The sequence below is a fragment of the Balaenoptera borealis genome, assembly GCF_965194805.1.
Source record: "Balaenoptera borealis genome assembly, chromosome: 10".
Taxonomy (NCBI): Eukaryota; Metazoa; Chordata; class Mammalia; order Artiodactyla; family Balaenopteridae; genus Balaenoptera; species Balaenoptera borealis.
Genome location: NC_138874.1, coordinates 10,787,388 through 10,805,293, shown reverse-complemented (window position 1 = coordinate 10,805,293; position 17,906 = coordinate 10,787,388). Strand labels below are relative to the sequence as shown.

Genomic DNA, 17,906 nt, shown 5'->3' with positions numbered 1-17,906 from the left:
CCAGATGCCCTGGATTAACCATGCAGGTGGGTGTGCTTTCGTCAAAACGCGTACATCACCATGGCCAGGCCAGTGAATTGGGCCTAATTAAAATCCAAGGTTAGCACACTGCAAAATGTTAAGAGAAAGAGGAAGAGGGCAAGATGAGGTTAGTGATGGGTCATGATGACAACGACATCATGATGACAATGACAAAGACAGAGGGAAGAAAGGATAGCAACTTCAGACTCCTGGTGGTGCGTTCTAGAAGAGTCACTGGCTAACATCCTTCTCCCGCACAGGTGGTTCGTGAGGACAGCAACCCAGGGACGAACGTGTGGCTTAGGACATAGCAACCAAATTTTCGAAGTCAAAATCTTTCAAAGCTACTGGGAGAGGGGCATTTTTCAGACATGGTACAGTACACAGGAAATGTGTGAGCACTTCTAGAACGTTGCAGGTAGCACAAAGCAGATGGCAATTGAACCCTCACGTTTATTGCTTATTTAGTATATTTACTGGATATGCGTGTTGCATAACAGCCCGTGGGCATGTTTGTAGGAGGAATGACAATGTAAAAAAAGGGGAAGTTACTGCTATTAGGACTTAGAATCCATCATCTGAAAATGCACGCCAATGCAAGCTGTTTCAGGGGGTCTTTTCGTATGCCTGCCTGCTTTTCCTCCCATTGAAGTTTCTGGTGATGGCTGCATGAAAGTGCCCTTTGAAAGACAGATTCTTCAGTCAAGGCTTCCACAGGCTAACACTGGATGGTAAACCCTGGGTAGACCAGTAAAACTAATTGCATTCTGGCAAATCTCTACTCTGCAGAGGAGATGTGTCTACACAGTCGCAGACACAGCCAGCCAAGGGACAAACGTGTTGTAAATATTATCTTTAAGCTCAAAAGAAAAGCTTTTTGAAATGCACAGTTAGAGGAACTTAGTACAAAGATTCAAAGCCGTAAGAGTTACATTTTCTTAAAAAATGCATAGGAGATGACAAAGTAGAAAAATGTCCATATTTAGTGTTTTGTTGGAAAATATTTGAGGGCTGAACACATGAAGGGAAAGCCAATAGGTGGGTTGACCCTGTTCCAACCTGAGCATGGTGGGTTCGTCGGGGCCCACCTAGCCCAGAGGAATTGTCCCCAGGGAAGGAGAATCATAGCATTCCTAGCAGTTGGCACCATCACTTAACCTTACTTATCACTCTTTCGCTTCCCCTTTTATCCATCATCAGAAGCAGTAGGTGAAGAGAAGGAGGACCCAGGGCTCCTAGCGGAACTGAAGCCACCACGTGACCTCTCCAAGGAAGAGGCATGAAGAACTGTGGCCCTGAGTTGGGATCCAGCCACCCCTTCAGGATGCTGGCACTTCCAAATAGCCACCACGTTTCTCCTAGAAGCACTTCCTTGATCCATCCCGTGCACACAAATTCTCATCTCGGAATGAGAGCTTCTGGGAGCCTGACTTAAGACAGGGCCACCGACATGCCACCATTATCCAGGTGTCTGTTAAATAGAAAAAATAAAAAATCTTCCCCAGCTATGGACCCCAGATGACACATCGTTGCTCATTTTTGCACCACTGTCCCCAAAAGTTTAAGCCTGTTCCCATCAAGCCTGGTGGAAGGTTCCTACACTCCCTGGTCCATGACAAGCGTACAAGGGTGTAAAACTGCGGACGCTCAGTTCTGAACACACCTGCCTGCCCCGACAGAGCGCAGGGACTGATCATGAAATGCAGCCATCCTGCCATGGAATTCTGGCCAGGACACAAGATCTTCACAAGCTGGAACTGCCCACAAATGCCAGGGGGAGCAGAGTACACTGTTTTCCTAGAATATGCCTTCATCTTTGCAAGGAATGTGGAATAAATGGCCTCCTCTCTCTAGATGGCTGTTTTTCCTCTCTCTCTTTAAAATTTTATTGGAGTATAATTGATTTACAATGTATATGTTTATAGATATACACACATATATATTTTCCCTCATAGGTTATTACAAAATATTGAGTATAGTTCCCTGTGCTACACAGTAGGTCCTTGTTGGTTATCTGTTTTAGATACAGAAGTGTGTATATGTTAATCCCAAACTCCTAGTTTATTGCTTCCCACCCTTTCCCCTTTGGTAACCATAAGTTTGTTTTCTATGTCTGTGGGTCTATTTCTGTTTTGTAAATAAGATCATTTGTATCTTTTTTTCAAGACTCCACATATAAGTGATATCACATGGTATTTGTCTTTCTCTGACTCACTTCACTTAGTATGATAATCTCTAGTTGCATCCATGTTGCTGCCAATGGCATTATTTCATTCATTTTTAGTGGCTGAGTAGTATTCCATCGTGTATGTATACCACATCTTCTTTCTCCATTCATCTGTCGATGGACATTTAGGATGTTTCCATGTCTTGGCTATTGTAAATAGTGCTGCTATGAACATTGGGGTGCATGTAACTTTTTAAATTATAGTTTTCTCTGAATATATGCCCAGGAGTGGGATTGCAGGATCATACGGTAACTCTATTTTTAGTTTTCTGAGGAACCTCCATACTGTTTTCCAGAGTGGCTGCACCAATTTACATTCCCACCAACAGTGTAGGAGGGTTCCTTTTTCTCCACACCCTCTCCAGCATTTATTGTTTGTAGAGTTTTTGATGATGGCCATTCTGACCGGTGTGAGGTGATGCCTCATTATGGTTTTGATTTGCATCCTCTCTCTAAAATTGAGTTTTCTCAAGTTTGGTATCAGGCGTAGTTCATTGAGCTCCTTCTATAAAGCTGATGGTTTAACTCAGTATTATTTTATTAGTAATGGTGATACGGATGATGGTGCTGACTTCAGCCATCCACGATAGAATCCACCTAGCTTGGAAGTCGAAGGATAATAATGATGATGCTGTTGGAAATGTTTCTGTTTCTAGTATTCTTAAACACAGTTGAGTAAGATGATGCTAGAAGCACCAAGGATATTAGTCATTAAATACAGAAGGAAATTCAATCTGTAAAAGGATATAATGAGCTCAAGTACCTTTAAAAGTCCCTCGGCTTGGTTTTGAGTAATCCCTGAGTTTCTAACTCTTACCAAACACACCACTTCATAACTGGCGGTGTTGGTTGGAGAATCCTTTTGTTGTGGTGTGAGGAGGGAGGGAGTGGGGAGAGAGTGGCTGGCGGCAGTTTTTCCCCATTCTAGCACTTGAGAAACACATCAACTCTACTGTGCTGCCGGGCCTTCCAGCACGAAGCCGGTGGTGGCCGTGGGCTGGAGGAGGCCCAGAGCTGGGCTGGGCTGGTTGAGGAATCATCTTCGGAGCTGCCATTGCTACCTCCCGACCCTGAGTCTCCTCTGAGCTCTCAACCCCTGGTAATGCCCTTCAGTGGGCTGGGACCCCTCAGGTTCACTAGGCAAAGGGGGGCAACAGTCACAGGCATGGAAGTAGGGGCAGGGGAAGTAGGAGTGGGGTGGCACTCCCAAGCCAGAGCCCATTGCTGAGGGCGAGAAGCATTAAAAAATGGCCCCATCTGGAGAATGCAAACTCTTGCAGTAGATCCGTTCTTCAAATCAAAGCTTAATGGGAAACCCATAAGCAAACAAGGTGAAGGCAGAGCTGCTTTCATTAAAGAAAGAGAGAGAACCATCTAGAGCTCCACCCCTCCACCCTCCTCCCTGGACCCTGCATCAGCTACTTACTGACTGAATGAGTCAACTGCATGTCTGAGCCTCCACCTCTTTACCCGTGAAAGCAGAGAGAATGCTTTGGAGGATTGTTCAGAGAACTGAATAAAATGACATACAGATGAAAGCCAGCACAATGCACAGTTACTGATAACAGCTTCTTCCTCTCCTCTTATTTGTAATCGGTAAAGGTGAAGAAGAAACTAAACTTTGTTCCCTAAAAGGTCCCTGAGTCTCAGGTGAACCCCCAAATCCTTGGCTGAATAAACTCTCTGGGAGATTCCAAAGGCATTGGGGTGTCCACTCCTCCTCAGACTACAACCAAGACAGAGCCCACTGTGGTAACTGTCTCTCACTGGGTCATCACAGGCCACCTGCTAATTCCATCTTGGCTTCCGTCTCCAAGGGAACAGATGAGTGATGGCTCTCCACGCCTCTCTCCATGTTCTAAGATCATTCCACAGCATCAACTCCCAATGGATCAAAGATACAAACATAAAAAAAAAACAAAACCATAAAAGTACCAGAAGAAAACATACTCTAGAACCTTGGAGTATGGAAAGCCTTTCTTTTATCCAGAATCCATACCCCCGAAAAAGATTACTATATTCTATCACCTAAAAATTTTTTTCACTTAGACACACACACACACACACACACACACACACACACACACACAGCATAAGCAAAATCAAAAAACAACAATGTGGGGTAAATATTTGCAACTCCTATCACAGAGAGCTACTCTTCCCTTAACATATCAAGAACTCCCAGAAATTATTAAGAAAAAAGGATCAAGCCAATAATACAATTTTTGTTCAGATGGGCAAAGGATATGCAGAGGCAACTCATAGAAAAGGAAATGCAAATGGCTCTTAAAAGAACCAAATAGTGCTCAATTTCACTTTAAAATAAGGGAAGTGCAAATTAAAACTGCAATGAAATGCCTACGTGGCAAGGTTGTGGGGAAGGAGGGTCTTCATTGATTGCTAGTAGTTGTATATATTGCACAACCCCATTGAAGGTATCTGGAAAACCTTATAAATATTATAAACACACTTACCCTTTGACCCAACAATCCTCCTTGGCAGGATGTATCCTACAGACGTACCGGTACATACAGGAAGTGTCCTGGTTGGCACTGTTCGTAGTAGCAAAAGGTTATATGCAACCCAAGGGTCCATCAATAGGAAACTAGTTAAATAAATTTATGGTGTGTCCATAAATAGGATACTATAAAGCTGTAAAAATGAGTGAATACACTCTGTATGCACCAATTTGAAAGATCTCCAAGATATACAATTAGGTGAAAAGAGCAGAGTCCGAAACAATTTGCATAGAATGCTAACTTTTGTCAGTTCTGCCCCTCTGGTATTTCAGTGTCATTTTAATTTGCATTTCTCTTAACATAAGTGAGATTGAGGCTCCTTCCATTCTTTTATGAGCCATTTGCATTTTATTTTCTGTGAAAGGAAGAAATAAAAAGGAAAAAATATATATACATATGTTTTTTAATATATAAATACAGACACACATTTGCTTGTATTTGTTAAAGACACCCCAGAAACTAATATAAGTGTTCGTTTGTGTTGGGGTTGATGGGAGCAAAGGTAGGAGCGGGGCTTTTTATAGTTTTGATTTATGAACCAAGAAAATGAATTATCTGTCCAAAAATAAAAGGAAACTAAATTAAGCTTTCCCCACCAATGCCTCAGGCTCCTGTTAAACCTACCATTTTCGAATTTGCCGAGTATTTTTCAAAGACTAAATTTGACTTTGGAGGAACAGAGCAAGGTCAAGGATGAATGGACAGCCAGGGGTTTCCAGAAGACCCATGAGGAGGCCCCACGTGGATGGACTCTCTTGCCAATTTGTAAAAGCTGAAATCAACAGAGCCCCCCCCACCCCAACCATCTGCTATGAAATCAACAAGAGGAGCAATGCCTGCTTTGGAGCTAACATGGCCACTGTGTCAGGGTGTCCAGAACCAACTCCAACAACAAACAGTAGGTTCCTGCAGCAGCTGAAGAAACAGAAGGCTCCCACGCCGAGAATATTCCCTCTCTAGCCTTCAGGGCTACAGCTGGACCCAGACCCGACCTGACTTACATCTTGTCAGGATGACACGTGCAACTGCTCTCATGTTTGGTTTAGTTATCTGCATTTCTCTCGGAGCACCTGGGACGGCCGCCTGTCACCCCCATTTTAAACATTTTCCCAGCCAGAGAGGCCCCTGGCCACAGCTTTGCTTCCCCTTGCCTTGTGGAAGAGCAAGAGCTGGCCAGGGCGCTGCAAGATGAGACGGCACATCTGACGCACACAGGAAGAAAAAAGCAAACTGGAGTCTCCAAAGCCGCCTGTCCCTGCGGGCTGAGCACTTGCAGCTTCTCCCTTTGATTCCTCTGACTTTCTGAGCTCAGAGCACAACATGTTGGAAGTTAGCAGAGCAGCTGCCCCAGGAAAGAACATGCTCGTTCCACTATGTTGGACTGCAAGGAAAAGCACTGAGGGGTGTGAGGCCCCAGGAGGGGACAGACGCCAGTGGCTCCACAAAACGTCCAGTGCCCACCAGCCTCAGTTCCGTTCACGTAAACCAGCTGATTCGGTCTGGGGACGCTCCAGTTCTCGGACCGGGGAGAATGCATTTGTTCTGTTCCTGATGGATGGAACAGATTTGTCCCCTGCCTGGTGCTCTCAGGGCCAGGTGCTGATCTGGCCAGAAGTGGGGGACACAGTGGGGTTCTGGAAACGGACAGGGAGCTGCAGCCTGGACTTCCGCTCGCCTGGGCATCAAGCAGGGGCACGGCAGGGAGGCAGCAGGCATGGCAGCCTCCACAGGACTTCTCAGAGCGGGGTCCACAGACCAGAGGACTGCACTTCTCCAGGAGAGGTCCTCATCCTCCCGCCTCCACCCCGATTCCTGGGACGCGGAGCTCACCTCCGCGCCGGGCACCATGATGGGCCTTGGGCAGCCCTGACGTCCTTCCTCCAGATGTGTCGGCCCAGAAGCCCCTCCCACCCACCGCAGACCGGAAGTCCCACCCCCAGAGGCCGGAAGTCCCTCCCACACCACAGACCCTCGGCGCCTGGAGGGCACCTGGATCCCTCTGGCCCAAGAGGGTCCGCTGATGGGTTGCAGACTGTGATGCGCCTGTGAGCCCGGGCCCTGCAGAGTCATCGCCCTAAGCTCCTCCATCCACTCCTCCCTCGTCATGATTTTAAAGCCCTTGTGATTCACGCCCCCCCATGCTACAGTTCGCCCGGGTCCCTCTGAAAGCATGAGCCCCCCGGTGCGACTCCCTCCCCAGATTTCTCTGAGCAGAGCAGAGGACGTGGAACCATCATTTCTCAGTTGTTCATTTGTTCAACCCATGTCTATCCAATGCCTCTGACGTGCCAAGAGCTGGGCGCATGAGGCTCTCCCAGGCGCCCTTAATGTATGTCGTCTACAAGGGGGGAGTCTTATCAGAAGAAATTCCGCAGCTACAGCTGACATTTGTTTCACCAAAAACCATGTGACCTCTACACATCTCTACTCCCATATCCCTAGGGGTTTGTTTTGTAACAGCACACCGGGTATCAAGTATGAGTCAAGTGACACACAAGCCTGTTCGGCAGAGCGGCGGAGACTTCTGTCTCATTCCCGAATAACGGGGCTAACGTTCGATTCTACAATAAAGCAAAGAACACCACAAAGAGGGTGCAAAGGCCACACCCGAACAATCCTCACCCCCATCTTCCCCATCTATTAAAGTGCTTGGGCTGAATACAGAGACAGTGGCCAGTTGTCAGGAGAGAGGGAGAATTTAGGGTGTAATGCTGGATGCTTTCACATGTACTGTCTTCAACGCAACCCCTGGGACCCTGACCTAAGTTCCTGGGTCACAGGGGACATTGAAAGAAATGGAATGAATGAAATTTGGGATTGTAATCCTGAAGGAAGAATAAGAATGACCTGTGTTTGGTAGCTGGGTCTGAGCTCTTAGACTTGGGAGGAGGCGACTTCTCCCTCTTTCCATTGGATCACAGAGGAGATGAGGTCAACACCAGGAAGACAGGAAGAGAGACCTCAGCATGGCAGTGGCTAATCTCAAGGTCACATCAAAGCCAACGCACCCCAGCAGGACAGGAGCCCAGCCAGAATAGCAAAGGACTCCAGACTGACAGCTAGCATGCATGCAAAATTATGTCCCACCAAGGAGAATGTCTGAGTCCTCTTGGGACCCTTACCTTCCAGAGAAACGGAGGGCTGGGGCTCCAGAATTTGTGCAAGTGGGACCACAAGCCAGAGCCTGCTACTGTCGGGATCCACCGTCATCCACTGGCCCTAGCCAGCTGTGAGCTGGGGACACGTAAGTCACCACGGCCACCGTTCAAGTCAGCGTCAGATCCGGAAGCAGCAGCATAAAGCTGATCTGGAGCCACTGCAATCTCCCCACCTGCAAATAGGAAAAAAGGTTAAAACCAACTGTTTCCACACTGGAGAAGTCAACTGCCTCCACAACCAGCTCAAATTTGGCCGTACCAATTTTGTTAAACATTTCAAGGAGTTACACAAAATTCTTCACACGACCCAAACATTTTATTTTAATCCACTTAAATTTTAAAATAGTATGTCATGATGGAAAAAGTATTGAACTTAGAGTGTAAGTGTCTGGGTTCAAATTCCAGCTCTGCCACTGCCTGGCTGTGTCAGCTTGGTCAAGCTACTGAAACTTGAATTTTCTGGCTGTATAAACAAGATGATAAAAAAACAAAGATGCATGCTGTATACTCATTTTTGAATAACGTGACTTTGCTTTATGGAATAACTTCTCAACACTGGCAGAATTTTCTAACTTAAAAAAAGTTTTTCTCTGTTCACAATGGAATGGACACTTAGGCCATACCCTTTTAAATTTAATCTGTGCTATTAACGTATTCTCCATCACATTCTTTTTTATTTTAATTTTTATTGAAGTATAGTTGATTTACAATGTTGTGTTAGTTTCTGCTGTACAGCAAAGTAATTCAGTTATATTTATATATATATATATATATATATATACACACACACATTCTTTTTTTATATATTCTTTTCCATTATGGTTTATCCCAGGATATTGAATATATAGTTCTTTCTGCTATACAGTAGGACCTTGCTGTTTATCCATGCTATATATAAAAGCTTACGTCTGCTAATCCCAGCCTCCCACCCCATCCCTCCCCCCTCCCCCTCCCCCTTGGCAACCACCAGTCTGTTCTCTATGTCCGTGATTCTCTTTCTGTTTCATAGATAAGTTCATTTGTGTCCTATTGTAGCTTCCACATATAAGTGATATCATATGGTATTTGTCTTTCTCTTTCTGACTTACTTCACTTAGTATGATAATCTCTAGTTGCACTGCATCACATTCTTAAGTTCAGTCATTGAGGAATACAACAAAGCCTTGCTTTGTAGTGGTTAAAAAAAAAAAGGATGATACCTGGCTCACATGTGAACACGTGCATAAGTAGTCCACAATCTATAAATGTTTATGTAATCATCAGTTATTCTCGTCACAGTGAGAGTTACACAAGCCACACATGATGGGGGGAGCTGCAGTGCCAATGATCAGGGTCTCTGATGATCAAGACTCAGTCCTCAGAGGTCAGCCTAGCACAGGAACGACTTGGTGATGGGGCTCATGGGCTGAGAGGGCAGAGGAGACCCCAGGCACCATTCGGTCCAAATGCCCCCCTTTCACAGATGGGGAATCTGGGGTCAGAGTGCTCAAAACTGCATGGTCCAGAGGCCTGACCTCTCCATCTCGTCACTGTTTTCTGGTTTGGGCTCCAGACCAGTGACTCCTTCACTGCCAGGCATGCCGCTGTTTTTCCCTTGGAGGAAGACAGTATCTTCTCATTTAAAACTGAATCCCACTGATGACTTGCCCCACTCTCTGCGGGTGTCCTTCCTGCCGGCCTCCACCTCTCCCCAAAACTCGGCACCCAGATGGGCTGCCCAGCGGCTGTTAAAGCAGCACTTGCCCTTCCTCACCCCACCCTTGGCCTCTCTGCAGCATCTGACCTTCACCTCGACTCCCACCAGCACACACCCCAGACTGTTCCTTCCTCTGGTCCTCTTCCCGCTCTGCTCTTTCCCTTATCAGTCTCTGAGCCCGCAAATATTCCCTGGGCCTGTCCTCAGTCCTCTATGCTTTCCCCTCTCTCTCTCCTCTCCCATGAGCTAAGAAACCCGTCCCATGTCAGCAGCCGACTCGCAAATCTACATCCCCACCCCTGACCCAGCTCCCAAGGCGACCCTCAGAGGCCATGTCCTCCTGCCGTCTGAAAACCCATAATCTTCCTCCCTCCAGCCCAGCTCCTCCCATGCTGGCGACAATGCCCCCAAAGTCACCCTAGACCTGTCCTGCCCCCTTACCCCACATAAAGGAGCCCCAAGGTCCTGCAGGGCCTGCCTTCCTAACGGCCTTCGTATATACTGATTTCTTTCCATTCCTACTGTCGGTCAAGATCCTCCAAAAATATAACTTTCCCATTGTCTCTGCCTCTTGGGAAATGTTCAGAAACTCTCCACTCAAGGGTATATCATTCAGGACATGGTTGAAACCCATGAGGCTGCCATTCCCATGCCTTTCCAATCAACCCCAATCTGCTTTTCCACACTCACCTACTCCTCCCTAAACTCCTCACCTTAGCTCCACTGTCTGTTCAATTGTGGGTTTGAATGTGTTTTGTAAATGGCTGCTTATTCTATTCCTTTCCCTAGAGATAACAGGAGCTTCATGGAAATTTCCATGTTTCAGGCAATGTTTGAACCATTTTACACCCATCAAATCGTGAAATCCTCACAAAAACCCTGGGAAACACATACTGGGAAACACATACTGTCATCACCCAACCTAACAGAGGAGGAAACAGAGAGGTTAAGAAAGTTGCCCAAGGCCACACAGCCAGCGAGTGGTGGAGTCACCATTCAGCCCTGTGCCACTTCGCTCCAGGGTCACTGACCTGAGAGTCCCATGTTGACAAACAAACCTGTTTGTGCAGAAGGGTACCTGTACCACTCAGTATTTTAGCATTAACCAAGATTGGCACGGTGGTACAGGGATTTTGGAGTGTCATTCCTGGAGGATAGAACGTTTTCCCACTGACCTTCAGGCATGGGAGAGAATGCTGAAACAGTAGTCATCCTGCCATTAAAATTAAGTTCAATCACACCTAATGGAATGCCACCTCCAAGATAGCCATTAAAGCCACCGGCCTCCTGGGCTGACGGGGTTCATCATATATCACCATTACGCGTCCCTCTAACTGCCATGGTGTCCGAGGAGCGGGAAGGCCTGGGGGGACTCTGAGGGATGCTTGGGTCCACCCCACAGGTGTCGCCCAGAGGAGATGGGCCTGCTGCCTGATCCCACGATGGAGACGATTGTATTGCAGTGTGGAGGAGACTTGATGGAAGGTGAAACCCTACATAAGACACGCAGACTTTGACCCGCTCAAGATGAAATCCGGCTCTGGCACAGAGTGGCCTTGCCTCGTCAGCGGGCAGGACACCGGGCCCTGCCATTCACGGCTACATGACGGCAGCGCCCTTCTCCAGGGCACAGGGCTCCCGGCCTGGCTGCGGCACCCGGCTCAGCACCCCGGAGGGTCTAGCTCCCCTGCTGGGTCCTCCGGCCCCCAGGGGGCACTCACTCTGCCTCAGACTCAATTCCTCTAACGTTCTGGCGCCGAGAACCTTCACAGGCACGATGAGATGAAGTTGTTGTTTTTATCTCCCTTTTAACAGACGGGGACGAACAAGACTTGGGGAGGTGAAGGGAGAAGGTAGGAATAACTAGGGTGTGGGGAGGGGCTGCGATGGGGCCCTCCCCAGACCACGCCGTCCTGTTCCTTGAGCACCTGCACAAGCATTGTTTCTTTAGTGTCTGCACTTTGCCCCATAAAGCAAATAGTATTATAGTAAGTCTCCTACGTACGAACGGGTTCCGTTCCAAGAGCACGTTTTTTAAGTCCAATTTGTTCGTAAGTCCAACAAAGTCAGCCTAAGTACCCAACTAACACAATCAGCTATCCAGGACTGTACTGTAATAGGTTTATAATACTTTTCACACAAAATAATACATAAAAAAACAAACACAAAAAATAAAACATTTTTAATCTTATAGTACAGTACCTTGAAAAGTGCAGTAGTCCAGTACAACAGCTGGCATACGGGGCTGGCATTGAGTGAACAGGCAAGAAATAAAGATACTGTACTGCCATACTCTCCACAGTACTGTACAGTAAAGTACACAAAAGCACAATCACTTGTAGAGGATGCACGCACATGACGACGTACGCCAGACATGTGAACTGACTTACGTGACTGGACATGCGAATGCACGTTCGCATCTTTGAAAGTGCACAACTTGAAGGTTCGTATGTAGGGGACTTACTGAATCCCCACTTAATACATGGGAAAACTGAGGCTCCACTGGGCTGAAGGAAACTGCCCCAAGTGTACCTCTACCAAGTGGTGGACCTGGGTGCGGGCCCGGACTCTGCCCCTGAGCACAGTGCCCTTTTCATGCCGTGTTGCAGCAGCCGCGGCTGGCCCCTCTCTGGCCTGGAGCCCCATCCTCACCCACCAGCACCAGCCTCGTCTGACGTGGGCCATGGTCTAGACCTGCCCTTGTTTGCTCCTCCTTGGCTTTGCCTTGGACTCAACTTCTCCCTGGGCCCAGGGGCCTGTCCTCCCTAAGCCCTTGCAAAGTGGCTCAGCTCATCCTCCTTCATGCCCAGTGCCACCTGCTTCCCTGCCCGAACCTGCCCCCCCTACACTGACTGGCCACCACCCTGGTCCTTTGTCTGCTTGCCCTGTGGGCCCCGCCTGGCTCTTTCAGCCAAACCAGACTCCAGGTCCCTGGTCTGTCCTCACTGGGCAACACTGTCACCTCCATGCCCCAGCAGACAAGATCCCACTCTTGCCACCAATTCCCAGGCAAGTCAGCTTTTGACATGAGCTTTGTTTTGCACACTCTGGGGTCAGGTGTGACCTGCCCCAGCAGGTAGAGGTTTGCCACACTCTGAATCCCCTGGAATGGCCTTTGGGAAAGTGTGGCATCACTGAATTCAGAGAGATTTTCAACTTTCAATTATTTTCAGGAGGCTTTGTCTCCAAAACCCTCTGCTTTCCCACCCCTGTCCTACCAAATGGGTCCAGTCTAGCAGAGGCCGCCCAACTCTTCAGGGTTTCTTGTAGCCCCCACACACTGGTCAATTCTTCCTGGCTGTACAAGGAGAAGCCCAGTCCTGGCCAGTCCATTGCTTTCCTAACTGCTCAGTCCAGGCCAACTGTGCTGCCCTCAAAGATATGCCAACATGCTGTCCTCACCCCAAGTAAGACAAGCCAAGGTGAAAGGTAAGCTTGATTTCAAGCAAAAGTCCCTATAATATTAGTTAACATTCACTTCGGTGCCAAGCACTGTTTTGAGCCTTTTACCTGGATTGACTCCTGAGTCCTTCTTATGAAAAAGTTGCATTATTACCCAATTTACAACTAGGAAAGCCAAGGCAAAAGGAGCTCAGTAACTTGTCCAGAGTAAGTAATTCCTGGAGCCTGGGTTCAAACCCAGAGAGTCTGACGTGAGAACTAAATCTTAGGCACCACCTCTCATGTATGAAATATAATCATGGTGCTAAGGAGAGAGTAGACTTTGGGGTCAGAATTCTGGTTTTGCTCCTTATTCTGTGACACTGACAAGTTATTTAACCTCTCAGAATATTGGTTCCCTCACGTGTTAAAAACTGGGCTAATAATTAACATACCTGACAGAGTTAATGAAAATTAAATAGAATGGTGTGTGGAAGTTTCTAGAATAATGTCTGAGATGCAGTAGGTGCTGGGTCATTTTTTGTTTCCTTATTTCCTCTAATTAAGAAAGTCTTCGAAGTGAAGTGCCTACTGCTATAGTGATCACTTGAGTGCCAAATACTTCACGGTCAAGGGGTTTTAAAAGAGGTCATGGATCTGTCCTAGGGGAACACTTCTAATTTTTTTAGAGATTTTTAAAAATCATCTGAGGTGGAGAAGAAAAATCTTGGTCTTCCTCAAGATCGTGGTTGGATTACCCATATGTATATATAACCAAATGTATCCATTTTATATATATATATAGATAGATAGATAGATAGATAGATAGATAGATAGATAGATAGATAGATATATGTATATTTCATGTATATATAATAAACCATAGTTTTCTTATAATATATAAACCATCAAATAATTTTATTTGGTCAGTAGTCTGGTGTTTCTAGTATGTCAGTAAGCCAATATTAAACAGTCTGCATTAACTTTAGGAAGAGGAACTTTTCTATTCTCTGAGACAGGGTTTCCAGTCTCTGGAAACGCCACGGGGATGCTGTGAAGGGGCCATGGGTGATCCTGCCCACGTGTGGGCCAGGCCTAACCCTTTTTTCCCAAATGCAGCAACTGTGTACTCCCTGAACACTCCCGGCCCAGTCCTTCCATGACTGGCACAAATGAGGGTTTTTGTTTTTGTTTTGTTTTTTAGTTCCTTAATAGAGGGGTGGGTTACATGGGCATGGAATAAAGTCACGGTGCTGAAATTCTTCTCAGAGAATCTGTGACCATAATTCTAATTCCTCTCCCCCCACCTTGGATAAATCATTTAACCTCCCTGAGGCCTTTTGAAAAAAAAATTATTTGTGAAATGTGAATTACACAGTGTCTCTGAAAATACACAGTAAATGCAATTTCCCATTCCACATGCTATTCTCTCTCCTTGGCATACATCTGCAGTGTTCTTTCCTCTTCCCCTTCCCTTTCTTCCAGAAAATTCCTATGTGTCTTTCAAGACTTAGCATAGAAGCTACCTCTTCCAGAAAGCCCTCCAGTCTGATATGGGCATCTTTCTCTCTCTTCCATGGTGCCTGGGCTCCCTTCCACCATGGCACTGATGGCCTGTCTCTTTCATTAAACAGTGAACTCCTGATCCCAACAAAGTGGATCTGGACCACGCTTGGACCCCCAGAACCTAGGAAGACAGGGCCTGGCACATGGTAGATTCTCAAAAAAGCTTGTTGAACAACTAAATCATAAAGTTAAATTCCATAATCCAAGCCGGATTTTCTCATTCGCTTGCAATATGGTATATAAATGACATCTCTAGAAATAAACAAGTCAGAGGTTGTGAGATCAGAGAGTTGGGTCAGAAAGCAGGGCAAGGGGCGGGAGGGGTCACCACCCCAACATGCTAGGCCCTTGGCTGCAAGCAACCTCACTACATGACACAGCAACACAGGGAGGGGAGGACACCCTTTCTGTCCCTTGCCAAGCTATAAAAAGTGGTGGCAGGAAAGCATGTCCTAATTTGCCTCCTCAGATCATGCCAGCTTGCGGAATCTAACCATGAGAATATTGATAAATCCCAGAACAAAGCTGGAGGACAAAGCCAAACAGCAGCCAGAACTGTAGAGTCATCCTGGGTCTTAAAGGTCATCTGGTCTACCCTTTGCTCTGTGCACAAATATCTCTGGATCCAACCAGTCATCCCCCAGCCATGGGGGTTGGGGGGGAGGTTCAAAATCTCAAGACTTTAAGTTTTAAGTTGGCAAAGAGAAAAAAATTCACTCCATGATTCCTCCATGTTTTCGAGAATCAACAGAACCCTTATTATGCACAATGCACTACCTTGGGAACCACGAGGAACACAAAGATGAAGAAGATATGTCATATCTGCCCTCAAAAAGCTCATGATGCAGAAGGAGCAAAAAGGCCAGTTCAGCTGTGGACACAATTGAGGGCACCTATAATAAGGGCTGTAAGACGAGCACACCAGTCGGGGAGAGAGAGGCAGAAGCCAGGTCTGGGAGGTTCTGCAGAACAACTGGCCCCGTTCCTTCAAACACTCAACGAATTCGAACGACAGACTTGATTCAAAGGAATCGACTGTTAGAAAAAATTGGGAAAATTGGAGAAATTTCAATCTGGATTGGGTATTGGGTGAGAGCAAGGAGTTACTGGCAATTTTTAGATCTATAAGCATCATATCATTACGTCTGAAATGCCCGTCTTTTTTAGAGATGCAAAAATCTAGCACGTGGAAGGGAAATGACGTGATGCTTTTAAAAATTCAGAGAGAGAGAGAGATGTAAAGCAGGTGCGGTGAAATCTCAATTCTGGATGATGCCTGAGTGGGTACATCACGCTCTGCTCTCTACTTTGGGGAGTGTTTGAAGTGTTCATCATTTTAAAAGGTTAAAAATGAAAATACAGGGGCCAGGGCAGAAGAGACACTTTCAGCTGAGCCTTGGATGGTGAGCAGGATGTCACAGATGGAGATGGACAGGAGTGTCCTTTCGGGGGAACCCACCTGGCAGCGGCCCTGAGGCAGGAGGGCTGGTGGTGACTCAGGAACCTGGTTTGTTTGCCTCTGTGTGGATCAGAACTCCAAACATTGGCCTGGTGGGTAAAGAGACCCACCTGTGTTGGCCTGGTTCTCAAGGATATGGTAAGTGCTGGGCCAAGAAATACGGCAAAAGACTCTACAAATACCGGGCCCTGAATGCAGGCCGAGGGGGAGCGTGCCAGGACTTAAAGTGCTGACTCTTGCCTCAAGGACGGTCCTCTGAACCCTTCACCACTTGTACAATTGCCCCATCCTGGTGGACCCAGGCTCTCTCTAGAGAGACCACCAGCCCCACATGAGGCACTGTTGTTTCCTTCTCGGGGGACCCACGGTCTTCTTGGGAATATAGTTCCCACTGCTCCTTCTCTGGATTCTCCAGCATCTCCAGAGAGAGCAGATCAGAGGTGGCCACACAAGATGAGCCTTGAGGTCACCTGCCCAGTGGCCCATCCACCTGCCCCCCCCCCACTCCCCCAGCCCCAGGCTGGATCCCGCCTTGCCTGGCACTGTCTCTGCAAGGAAGCGGGCTGCTAAATTTGCTGCTGCTGTCCTATCAGTGCAACCCCACCACTGCCTACCTCCCCAGGGGCCACCAGGGGCCTCTGCTGGGGCAGGCTGGGCTTCCAGGACCTGCCACAATGTCCTACCACCTCAGCTCTGGGTTCGATTTGCCTCTGGCTAATCTGGTTTTTCTGAGATCACAGACCAGTGAACCCCGGTCACATCTCCAGAATGTTCACCTCTGGGGGTAATTGCGTTTGACAGCCTGGGAGTCTTTCCGAAACCGCCATGGTTCACTCAGGCGGGTCGGGTGGGTCCTCTCCCACCAGCTTATCTTCTCTTTGCAGCCCTGGTAAGTAACTGCTGAGGACTGCAAAATCAAAGGGAAAATATTTACAGTGAGAGTTGACCTAAAAAGACCTACACCGGGGTCAGTGTACCTTCAGCTTGGCCTGACCTTCATCTTCCAGATGAAGAGCCTCAGGGCACAGCGGGGTCGCGTGGTACAAAGAGCGAGGGGTTCGGAGTCAGGCTGAGGCCTGAGTTCAAATCCTGCCTCCCCACCTACTAGTTTGGGCAAGAGTTCATCTCAGATGAGACTTCCTATCTCAGAAGGTTTTGCAAATGAACTGAGATCCGTCCAGGTGAGATGCTTGGCGTGAAATAGACATCCTTGACCTCCTACTCCTACTCCACGTATTTGGTTCCTCAGTTTTTAGATAAAGGAGCTGGAAGAGATGGTCCTCAGGCCACATTCAGCTCCGACCTTCTGCCTTTCCCTGAAATCGCAGGGGTGGTAAGTCCCTCTCCCTGGAGGGCTCCGTAGTTGGATGTATCCTTCATCCCGCTGCCCCCATCCCGTTGCCCTGGGCTCTTACCAGTGGCAGGCCCTGGGCCCAGCTGCTATTGCAAAAGCACGAGGACACTGAGAGACCGACATCCAGACAGGCTCCCAGTCTCCCCTCTCCAGCCGGAAGGGTTTCTCTGCTCCAAGCACAGCAGGGGTTTGTCCCTTCTGATTTTGTGCACTCTCTCAAAAAAGGTTATCAGTCGGGTAGAAATGCATTATAAGACACTCGGACCTTAGCCACTGTCCTGGTGGGCAGCGTAGTGGAGAGAACATCCCCTCGGCGGGTACTGGGAAACGAATTCGCCCCTCGAGGGCTGAGGGCTTTGGGCCCAACCACTCCTCAAGTTCCTCACCCCTCCAATGATAAGACGCGCCATCCACCCTGGCCCTGTTGGGTGGGATTTTCCCAACAAATTGTGGATCTTGTGAAAGAGTTTTTGAAAAGTATGAAACCCTGGGAAAATGTGAAGGATTGTGTTGACTCCAGTTTGG

General features: G+C 47.5%; 1 protein-coding gene across 4 annotated transcripts in view; it reads right to left on the bottom strand.

Moving 5' to 3' along the window:
* The window catches only part of LOC309635882 (uncharacterized protein), a 277,308-nt gene that overhangs the window by 102,292 nt on the left and 157,110 nt on the right, over nucleotides 1–17,906 (bottom strand). For 3 of the 4 annotated variants that reach the window (XM_082407729.1, XM_082407728.1, XM_082407727.1), the window contains one exon: nucleotides 7,890–8,098. In XM_082407729.1, the coding sequence (XP_082263855.1) occupies nucleotides 7,890–7,977 (88 nt within the window). In that variant the 5' untranslated portion in view covers nucleotides 7,978–8,098. Of the gene's footprint in view, nucleotides 1–7,889; nucleotides 9,458–17,906 lie in introns of those variants that run through there. The other variant, XM_082407730.1, reaches the window with a different exon arrangement.